We start from the raw sequence: 11,084 nt of genomic DNA, 5'->3' as shown, positions 1-11,084 counted from the left end.
TGTGGGCGGGGCGCGAACCGGGAGTGGGCGGGGCGGAACGAGGGCGGGGGCGGGGGCGGGGCGGGGCGAGGGCCGGGTGTGGTTGGGGCGCGGCGGGGGCGGGGCGGAACGAGGGCGGGGGCGGGGCGCGGGGCGGGCGGGGCGGAACGAGGGCGGGAGCGGGGCGTGGGCGGGGGCGTGGGCGGGGCGTGGGCGGGGGCGGGGCGGAGCAGGGTGCGAGCTGGGCCAGGCCCACCTTCCGCACGTAGGACACCGCGTCCTCCTCCGTGTACACCTCGGCGCTCACGCCCCCGCGCCGGTGCCGGGCCTTCACCACGGGATTGGGCGGCAACGGAGACACATCCTCATCCTGCAAGTCCGCCTGCGAGGCTGGCTTCTGCTGAGCCAGGATCTGTCTGTTTTCTTCCTGGGGGCAACGGGGAGGGGTGAGCGGAGAGGCCGTCCTCGCAGAACCCCAGAGTCGTCCAGGAGGCCGTGGGGTCACGGGAAGGCAGGGGACCCAGCGCACCCTGGCCGGGCTCCTGTCCCGGCCCCCGCCTCCGCCCCGACTCCCAGCCCACAGCTCTGCCGGCCATAGCACCCTGGCTCCGGGAGGCTCTCTGCTCATTCACACTTTGAGCAACGTGTCCTGGAACCAAATTCGAGTCAACCCAAGCCCCCAGCAAGCACATCGGGCGCCCCCAGGCCCCAGGCTTCACTGAGGGCAGCAGTGCCCGCGCTCTGCTCCCTGAGGCGCAGGAGATGGGAGTTGGGTGCATAACAGGGAGAACTAGGTTTACACACAGAGGACACCAAATCCAAAATGTGCAAAAGGACGTGGAGGCCTCCCGTGGCCGACCCCACAGCCCCGCAGCCCCAGAGCAACCTGGTGACCAGCTGGTCCCCAGCTGGAGACGGGGCTTCCCGGCACACGGTCCGGGGCAGTCACAGCAGCACAGGCTGAGCAGCACGCTGACTCCGTACAAGCTTGGCATCTACAGAGACCCAGAGGGACAGCCTGAGCGGGACAGATGCTTTGTTCACGGTGTTCACCCAAAACCCAGCGTCTGCAAGGCTGAGCAGCAGCCCAGTGCCTCTTGGGAGAGGGGTTCTCCGAAGGGCAGCCCTGGACACACCTGCCACCACCGACGGCTCCAGAACTGCCTTCCAAGGTCAGGCCTTGCCGCCCTTCTGTTACCATGACGACAGTCATCCCATCCTCCCTGAGACCGGCATCAGTATCTCCCTGGTGCCAGGAGTCGGGTTATGTACCACCATTTGCAGTTTACTGGGTGAGAGATGACTGCCAACACACTAGAAATGTGCTACTGGTGTCTAGTCACTAAGTCACGTGGGACTCTCTCGAAGCCCGCCCAGGCTGCAGCCCGCCAGGCTCCTCTGTCCATGGGATTTCCCAGGCAAGAAAACTGGAGTGGGTTGCCATTTCCTTCTCCAGGGGATCTTTCCAACCTAGGGATCAAATCCAAGTTTCCTGCATTGGCAGGCAGATTCTTTACCACGGAGCCACCAGGGAAACGTCATTTTCATTAACTCTACTCAACATTAAGATTGTCGGTAAGGGCTTCCCTGGTGGTCCAGTGGTGAAGAACCCACTCACCAACGCAGGAGACGTGGGTTCAATCCCTGGTCCGGGACAATCCCACGTGCCTTGGGGACCCGCAGCTACCGGGCCCACGCTCTGCAGTGAGAAGCCGCAGCTGGAGAGCAGCCCCCAGCACCCCAACTAGGGAGAGCCCACTCACAGCAGCCACGACATGGTGCAGCCCAAGATGAATTAAAAGAACTGTCGGTAAGACTGCCCCACCTTTACAGAAACCACCACAAACGTCACCGACTGTTCCTATAAACCATGAATTTTGACTAGAAATGTCAGCTGCATCTCAAGTGAGACACTCTGGGCCTTTGCTCTTAGAAATTATTAAAGACAAGAACAAGGGAATCCCCTGGGGTCCAGTGGTTAGGACCCCACGCTCCCACTGCTGAGGGCCCGGGTTTGACCCCTGGTTTGGGGGACTAAGATCCCACAAGCCACGTGACCGAAAAGAAAAAACAGTAGTACAGGCAGATGGGAGTAGGTGGGATACTGAAGCGACACCGTGGAAAGGCCCCCACACCGCAGTGTAGACCACCTGCAGTGACGCCAGGCTCTGCCAGCATCCAGAAGAGAGGAGCTGGCAGAGGCCCCCGGCCACCGCGGGAGGCCCACGGAGTCGGGCCATGCAGAAGTGACCAGGCTCCGTGGCGGTGGTGACCTGGGGCAGAGAGGTGGGAGCAGGTCGGGAGGAAATGACCCCAGGCTTCCCGCAGAAGCAAGGGGCCGGAGAAATGACTGAGCAAATGAGGGGCCTTTTCTTTCACTGAAGTGAAACTCACACAACATAAAATTAACAGCCCATCATCTTCAAGCGTGCAGTTCCGTGGCCTTCAGTGCACTCGTAACGTTACACAAACATCACTAGCACCTAGAGCCAGGCATCTCATCACCACCAAACACCCGGCAGTCCCTGCACCCTCCACCCAGACCCGGCACCCACCAGCCCATGGACGCGCCCCTCCTGGGCGTCTCACAGGAGCTGTCCCACAGTGCGTGTCCTTCCGTGTCCGTGGACACGCCCCTTCTCAACGTTTCACAGGAACAGTCCCCCTGTGCGTGCCCGGCCCCTCCCTCTCCGATGGTCTCCGAGGCACGTGTGTTGCTGAGGTGCCAGCTCGCCCCTCCTTTCCGTGGCTGAGTCAGACTTCATCCTATCACATCTCAACGGCCCATTCATGGCTGGTCAACACAGGCTGAGTCCACTCCTCGACCACCGTGGATGTTGAGTGTGTGGGCGTGTGTCTCAGCACTGTGTGCCGTTCCTGGGGACACCCCGGGGCGTCACGCTTAGCTCAGTGAAGAACCTCTAAGCATCTCCACCAGGCGCCCTGTTCCTCGCTCCCAGCAGCAGCGCGATCCCCAGGCCCCTTTGCCACGTTCTGTGTTTCGGCTTGGCTTCAATCTGGCACCTGAATGGGTTTGGGACACACTGACTCTGAGATAATGGAGCGACCTGGTCTTGGGAGTGGCCCACAACACTGTGGACAGAGGCTGACTCAGGACAACGGTCATGGCGAGGACCCGGGGCGCCCCAGGGAAGCCACCAGAAGCCGCTTTTCTTCCAGGAAGCTGAGGTCCCGACCTGTGAGCAGCTCTGGCTGGGCACAGAGGTGATTTTCCATCTTTGGCAGCAAAGAGTCAACTGAAGCAGGATACTGGTGTTTCCAAGCATGGAGCCGCTTTGGGGGGTTAAGAGGACCCGGGGGTGTTCCTGGGGGCCACGATCCCCCAGGGCTCTGCCATGCAAGACTATTATTCCTGGACGACACCCCCTCTACCCGGGAGATTCCAGGAAACCCTCCGGCTCTCGGAGCTCCCCTTCCTGTCTCCCATTTCTGGGCTGAGCTGTCTGGGCTGCAGGATGGTGGAGGACTCAGGGTCAGGACACGCAATCCAGGCCAGAGGCATCTTCATAACCAGAGTGTGGGAACGGCCTTCCCAGAAAGCTGCGGAATCTGCCCCTAATGTAGACACAGCTCCAGGGACCGTGTGTCCTGCCCCTGGGGCCAGGAGCTCCCTGGGCCACAGCGTGGGCAGCTCATCTTCTGACCGCGTTTTTCCCACATGAGAGGGTGAAGTGCAGGCTTCCAGCCTGAGGGGAGACAATGACAGGGGGTCTAGGGAGACGCTGCATAACTGAGCTGACCCCCCAACACCCGCGCGCCTGGGACCCTGGGACAGCAGAACCCCTCCCCCACCCCCCACTCACTGGGCGGGCACACCACCCACCCCCTCCCTTGCAGGAGAGTCCCAGGGTCACTCAGTCGCAGGGCAAGAAGAGAAACATGGGGCTTCGACCATTTATTGGGCACCTTCTGTATACGAGGCTTCACACACAAAATGCAGCAAGGGAAAAGGGCATGGTTCTGCCATGAAGGAGGGTACTGTCAGAGCTCGAAAAGGACAGACACTGAGAGGGCTCAGCAAGATGGCGGGTGAGCACCACTAAAGAGCCACGCACAGGGGCTGTGCCAGCAGCAGCCGGGCCTTGGACCATCCTCAGCAAGGAGTCAAGGAGGGCTTCCTGGGAGAGGTGCCTTCTGAGTCCACCCAGATGCGCAGAGCTGAACCAGGGGGCTTGGGCAGACCTGAGCCCACCCCGTCACCACCCTCCTCCTCCTCAACCCCCTCCTCCCGCGCATGTAGCAAAGCACAGTGTGTGCGTCTCACAACGTGGCAGCCCCTGGGACGCTGACTTTGCCCGTCTCTTCAGAGTCAGACTCTGACTTTACCGTCTGCCGCCATTTCTCTGACTTCTGCTGGATCAGCTTCTGCGTTTACCCTTGTTGTTTCCTCGTGTCTCTATCTTGCTGTCTTTCTCTCCTCCTGGCTTCTCAGGTGCCAGCTGGCAGTGGGTTGGAAAGGGCCCCTCAAAAATTCATGTCCATCAAGAACTTCAGAGTGTGGCTTAATTTGGAAATAACTCTGCGCAGAAACAATCAAGTTAAGATGAGGTCATCCTGCATCGGAGTGGCCCTAATCCAGCGACACACGTCCTTTTAGGAGGAGGTCTGGACACAGACACACAGGGACAAACACGGGACCGTCTGGTGATGGGTCTGCCAGTCAAGGGCAGCCCCCGGAAATTGGGGGAGCCCAGGGCAGACCCCCCATCAGAGCCCCCAGAAGTAACTGCCAAAGCCTTGATTTGGGGTTTCTGGGTTCCACAACTGAGTGATAAATACCTGCTCTAAGCTGCCCAATTTCCTGTCAATTTGCTCTGGCACCCGAGGAAACTCACACACAGCTCATTAATTTCTCATCTTGTTTCTTATTTATCTTGTTTTTTTAACGAGGCTGTCCATTTCCCTCTGAGTACCAATCTTGCTACTCCACATGCTTTGATATGCAATGCCGTTACTGTCACTCATCCTAAATATTTCATAACATTTTTACCACGACAATCTTCTTTTACTGATGAACAGACAAAAGCTCATTACTGATTTCCAAACATACGCAGGGGCTTCTGGCTCCTTTTTTCTGGCTTTTTATTAATAATTTGTAACTTGACTGGATTACAGCAAAAATTTTGGTTTCTGAGTGAGAAAAAGACAAACTCGTCCTGGGGGTCCCTAGAGATAACAAGTCACGCTGGGTACTTCACTCTCGAATTCTGAAGCTCTGACTCACGTACCTGCTTCTAGGGTCTCTGATGTAACCCGATCGTGATCTCGAGATGGAGACCGGAAGAGGAAACCGAGCTCAGTGACTACGTGGGGCAGGTCCCGTGCCCCCGAGTCACTGCCCTCCGCCGCACACACCCACATGGAACCACTGCTTCCCAGGGGGCTTCCCGGGGGCTCACCAGCACGTCCTCAGCACCTGGGACAGTGCCCGGCGCGTAGAGCTGTTCGATAAAAACTGGCAGAATGACTGAATGAGTGAGTGAAACCTTTTGGGAGAAGTGGCTTTATTATCAGTGGGTACGTCCGAGCTTTATTATCAGTGGGTACGTCTGAGCTTCATAATTCTATTTCTTAAAACACATCCTAAGGAGACAGTGAGAGGCGTCACCAAGGAATCTGCCAGAAGGTCCTTGCAGGGCTTCAAGATGTTCCACTTGAACCAACAATGAGAGATGGTGCAAATCGAGTCAGAAACACCTCCAGGACAGAACACACTGCACCACTGAGCCACACGAACAGATTTAGCAACTGTGTGAAGTCCGGTTTCAAACGCCGACAAGCAGGGCTCAGAATTATGCACAGTCAGGGAGTCCCACGGCGGCGCAGCGGCTGGGACTCCGTGCTTCCACACCAGAGCCTGGGTTCTGGCCCTGGTCAGGGGACTAAGATCCTGCAGGGCACATGGCGAGGCCAAAGGAAAAAAATCGTGTATAATCAAGAGAATGAAAAGACAGGCCATGGACTAGGAGAAAATATCTGCAAAGCAGACATAGGTAAGACAGGGTCCGTACGAAAACGTACCAAAAGCTCTGTGCGTGCGTGCTAAGTTGCTTCAGTCGTGTCCGACTCTTTGCGACCCCGTGGAGTGCAGCCCGCCAGGCTCCTCTGTCCGTGGGATTCTCTGGAGTGGGTTGACATTTCGTCCCCCAGGGGATCTTCCCGACCCAGGGATCAGACCAGAATCTCTCACGTCCCTGGCATTGGCCGGCTAATTCTTTACCACTAGCGCCACCTAGGAAGCTCTTAAAACTTGGTAGTAAGAAAACAAACCCCAATGGAAAGCAGGCCAAAGATCTGAACAGACCCATCGTAAGGAAGGTCTGCAGATGGCAACCAAGCGTAGGAAAGCTGCTTCTCCTCACGTTTCTTCTCAAACACAAGAGCCACCGCTGCAGGCCTGCGGGGATGACCGGAGTCCAGGACGCTGACACCACCAAATGCTGGCAAGGAGACAGGGCAACAGGAACCCTCACCCATGGCAGCAAAATGCCTGGATGCCAACGGGGCAGCCGCTCTGGAAGACACTCTGGTGTCTGTCTCCACGCAACACAGCAACTGCACTCCTGGTGTTTATCAAGCGACATGAACCTACATCACATAAAATCCCACACACAGACGTTTATAGCAGCTTTCGTCGCAGTTGCTAAAACTTGGAAACAGCCAGTCATTCAGCCGGTGATGAATAAACGGGGTCCATCCCGACAATAGAATATTATTAGATAATAAAGAGAAATGGGCTATTAAGTCACGAGAAGACGCAGAGAACACTTCGGTGCGAATCACTAAGGGAAGGAAGCCGGTCTGAAAAGACTAGGCGCTGTGACCTTCGTGACCTTCTGGAAACTGTGGAGGCCGGGACAGGACCAGGCCGCAGGGCTGGGGGAAGGCCCGGTGGAAGGTGCGGCACCGGGGTCTCTAGGGCTGTGGCGAGTCAGCGCTGTGACGACGGAGACACTCCACGGGTTTACCTAAGCCCGCAGAGCGTGCACCACGAGGGAGCCTGCAGGTGAGCCGAGGGCGCTGCCAGGAGCGATGGAGCAGGGCTGCTGGCCACCCCCTTGGCCCGCTGGCGCTCCGAGGCCCACCTCAGCCCGGGCACAGGCCACCCAGACACACCTGCACCGCAGCCTCAGCCTCCCCCAAAGCCCGCTGCCTCCACCGCCTTCCTCCAGACCTTGGGGCCAGCTGTCTGGTGCTAACAGGGCCCAGGACCCTTCCACGCCCACCAGAAGCCTGGGGACCCGGCCCAGCCCTCTCCTCCACCTCTAACTGGTCTCCACACCCTCTTTACTCCATCTTCTCAGCCCCACCCACCCCGAGCCCCTCCACACAGCTAAGCAGACGTCTCAGCAGAGCAGAGGAGAAATCATTAGGACCAAAGATACAAGGGCCCTACTTTCTTTTTCTTTTTAATTTCAGAGACTTTGCCTTTTTTTTAAGCTGTCACAGTTCAGTTCAGTCGCTCAGTTGTGTCCGACTCTTTGCGCCCCCATGAACCGCAGCACTCCCGGCCTCCCTGTCCATCACCAACTCGTCACAGGTTCACATCGAACATCGCGGGGAGGCACAAAGATTCCCAGCATGCCTCCGGTCCCCATGCAGGCACAGCCTCCCCTCGACTCTGCAGAACGGACAGCGTGCTCCCCACCAATGCCCCGGCCGCCCCCAACCAGATGCGGCCCCCTGTCGGCCCCCAGGCTGCACGTGGACGTGCCCCCCACCCTGGCTTCCCCGGTGGTCCCCTGCAAGGGAGGGCCCAGAGCATCGATGTGCCAGGGGGTAGACGGCCCCTCCAAGAGGAGGTCAACGCTAGGCCAGCGGACAGACACGTCTGTCTGGCACAGGCAGTGCTGGCCACCAGCAAACATAGGGTGACCCTCCCCAGAGAGTCACCAGACACCTCGGATGCCCAGCGCAGACCAGGGCCCTCGTCTCAGGAACGGCCTTCTGCGCCCAGACAGGATTCAGTTCCATAGAAGCCACCGCCAGCTCTCCCGAAGCAGTGACCGCCCCTCACAAGGGAAACCCAGTGTGACTGCTCGTCTCATCAAAGGCACAGAGCGAGCCTGGGTCAGCGGGCATTTGACCAGCGGACCAGAGGGAAGCCACCACTGCCCCAGGATCCGGAGTGGCTGGACAGGTGTCCGGGGCCTCAAGGCAGTGCAGAGCAGCGTCAGCAAGGGCTCGGCCCACAGGCTGACCCGGCCCTCCGGGAGCAGATGGGCAGCCCCAAGCCTCCCTGATGAGCCTGCTACAAACCTGCTTATTTCTCTGAAATCATTTCCTCGGCATAAAGGTGCTTTCTGGAGGAAAACAACAACAAACTGAAACCCATCAAACAGGAGATGTTGGAAAGAAAGTAGAACAAGGACACGCCCGCAGGATGGAAGACTGGACCCAGAGAAGCCGCCGGAACGCCGCCAACGCGGACACGGGAGCCACCGGATGCCGCCCAGATGCTCGGGAGAAGGGCCAGAGCGGTGGACTCCACGTCGGGCGCGTTTTACCACAATAAAAAACGCTGCTGGGAAGAAAACCACCAGGGGCTTCCGCGGTGGCCAGTGGGGAGGGAGCCTCCTGCCGGCGCGGGCGCCGTGGGCTCAACCCCTGACCCGGAGAGTCCACGCGCCGCGGGGGCCCCGAACCCTGAGCACCGTGCCAGAGGGCAGCCTGCCCGCCGCCCCCACGGGGAGCCTGCGCACAAAACAGGCTCGGCACAGCCGCAGATAAACGAATGATAGGTTCGGGGAGAAAAGAAAAATCAAACAAAAAGTGCACACGTACACAGTCACCCGCAGCTGTGAGTACGTGCGTCCTGCAAGCAAGGAAAGTCCTGGGGAAACGTTGGGTTGGCACACCGGCGTGACTCCACAATCTCTCCTGCTCCATTTAAACCCACCGAATCCCGGAGCGGCTCCGAGGATGTGCTTTGCCTTGGGATATGGACTATTCTCGGAGAAGGCGATGGCCACCCGCTCCAGCGCTCTTGCCTGGAGAATCCCATGGGCGGAGGAGCCTGGTGGGCTGCCGTCTATGGGGTCGCACAGAGTCGGGCACGACTGAAGCGACTTAGCAGCAGCAGCAGCAGGGACCATTCTGCCTCCTCAAGATTCCACCCGAGAACAAGTCTGCCTCCTCACCAGCTGCCTCACTGAGGCATGGACACAGCGCACTGCACCTTGGTCAGGGCAGCACCCCAGCAGCCAGGCCGTCCCTGCCCACCCGTGTGGACACCCGCCGCCTCCGTGCTTATCAAGGCCGTGGACATTTGCTTCCTCCTCCCCACACAAGGGGAGAAACGTGTTCCTCCCAGGCTCCCGGCCTCCTGCGGAGAGGGGCCCGGGACCAGGCCCCTCCTGCCCCTCGTCACCCTCATCCACAGGTGCAGCAGGGAGGTGAGATGCTCATGGCTTTGAGGACACCTAGGGTGCTTCGCGTTTGGGGATCTCAGGTCCATGTGAGCGTCCAGTGCAAATCTCAGGGACTCTCCCCGCTTATAAGAGCTCGCAGGCGATTTGAGACTCCACCCTGTCAGCCTGAAGCCTGGAACCCTGGCCTTCAGGTCACCCACGTTCTCCAAAGCTCAGTCCTCACCTGTCAAAGGCAGGCAGGAAACTGCCCCTCCACGCGAGAACCATCAATTAATCCTCCTAAACTTCTGTGCCCGCCCCAGCCTCTCCCCCGCAGGCTCCAAACCCACAGTCTCTTTGATGACTCAGACCCTCCAAGGCACTTCTCTTGTTTTTATGGCCAACCCTGCCTCTCCCCAACGCCCCCTTCTTGGCGAGAGGCACCCCTTCACTCGGGACTCGGGCCAGTCCTAGGAGTCACGGGCCAGGCCTCACTCCTCACCCTACCCCCATCCCCCAGCAGGACCGGGAAGGCCCCCCGAGCCTCTCACTCCACGTCCACTCCCCCCAGGGGACAGAAACAGCCCCTCTCCCGCCAGGTGGAATGACCTCAAGCGTCTCCGGCCACCGCAGATGTCCCCTGGGGGCAAGAGGGTGCCCCCCCGCCCCCGCCGGAACCCTCTGCTCAGGTCTCACTCTGAGGCCTCTGGCTTCCAAGCAGGCTGCCTGCGTCCGTCCTGCTGAGAGCTCACATCCCATGGGACGCGTCACCTGGCGGGGGTCGTCGTGAACAAGTCAAGTCAGGACGCACTGTCAGCGCCTGACTCTGCCCCCTCACACGTGCAGGAAGACGGGCACGGCCCCGTCCTGTCCTCTGGGCACCGGCTGGGCACCGGCTCTCTCTCCTACACAGCGATCTCGGAAGGGACCAAAGGAGAGCAGATGAAAGCCACAGGACCGTGCTCAGCTATCACCTGGAAGCCAGCTTTTCACACTGAATCAGCTAGAGCCACGCAGAGGGCACGGCAGCCCACCCCAGTGTCCCTGCCTGGAGAACCCCTGGGACAGAGAAGCCTGGCAGGCCAGAGTCTATGGCGCCAAAAAGAGTCGGGCACGACTGAGCAACTTTGCTCGCACGCGTGCTCACGCAGGCAGGCACAGCGAAAGCTGGCTAGGGTGGGTGGCCACAACCACGCCATCTGCTGGTGGGTCTTGAACTGACGCTCCCTTCGGAGGGACCCTGACCACCAACACCAGCAAGATCTCTGTAACCCAGGAAGTCCACCCGGAATTTCAGTAATTCCACCTCTAAACAATGCTACATGCACAAAGAAAAAAATATATATCTATGAACATGTTCGTACGGCATTTCTTTCCAAAAAAAAAACTGGAAACAGGATGTTGAGAAAACTTTGGTGAATCTTCTCCACACGGCACAATCATTTTCAGTGAGGACTACGGGGACGTGTAAGAAACGCACGACACAGAGCTGCACCCACGACTTGACTCCAGCTGTGTTCCAAAAGCATAATGAGCGGGGGCAGGGGCGGGTGGGAGGGACTGCAGGTGATTTCTACTTCTTCTTTCCACTTCTGAACTTTCCAAATTTTCTTTAAAAGGCACGTATTACTTTAAAATGTGCTTCAGCGGGTTGTTTCAAAGGGAAGAAATAAATCCATTCCTCTGGGTTAAGGCTCTGTGTCCACAGGGGCCCCCATGAGAAGTTAAATACTG

General features: G+C 58.8%; 2 protein-coding genes and 1 long non-coding RNA gene across 3 annotated transcripts in view; 2 read left to right on the top strand and 1 right to left on the bottom strand.

Annotated features, from left to right (window-relative positions):
• PRKAR1B (protein kinase cAMP-dependent type I regulatory subunit beta) overlaps positions 1-622 on the bottom strand; it is a 58,007-nt gene extending 57,385 nt beyond the window's left edge. The window contains exon 1 of the mRNA XM_040231804.1: positions 236-622. Within this exon, the coding sequence (XP_040087738.1) occupies positions 236-607 (372 nt within the window). The 5' untranslated portion in view covers positions 608-622. The remainder of the gene's footprint in view (positions 1-235) is intronic.
• Positions 1-10,857, top strand: part of LOC120856474 — a 15,962-nt gene extending 5,105 nt beyond the window's left edge. The window contains exons 2-4 of the long non-coding RNA XR_005719442.1: positions 4,544-4,548; positions 10,627-10,629; positions 10,748-10,857. This is a non-coding gene — a long non-coding RNA (uncharacterized LOC120856474). The remainder of the gene's footprint in view (positions 1-4,543; positions 4,549-10,626; positions 10,630-10,747) is intronic.
• Positions 10,858-10,880: 23 nt separating this feature from the next.
• Positions 10,881-11,084, top strand: part of DNAAF5 (dynein axonemal assembly factor 5) — a 34,323-nt gene continuing 34,119 nt past the window's right edge. The window contains exon 1 of the mRNA XM_040266840.1: positions 10,881-10,900. Within this exon, the coding sequence (XP_040122774.1) occupies positions 10,881-10,900 (20 nt within the window). The remainder of the gene's footprint in view (positions 10,901-11,084) is intronic.

This window comes from Oryx dammah, unplaced genomic scaffold, assembly GCF_014754425.2.
Source record: "Oryx dammah isolate SB20612 unplaced genomic scaffold, SCBI_Odam_1.1 HiC_scaffold_2, whole genome shotgun sequence".
NCBI lineage: Eukaryota > Metazoa > Chordata > Mammalia > Artiodactyla > Bovidae > Oryx > Oryx dammah.
The sequence above is the reverse complement of the archived record's forward strand: the minus strand, read 5'-3'. Positions and strand labels throughout refer to the sequence as shown.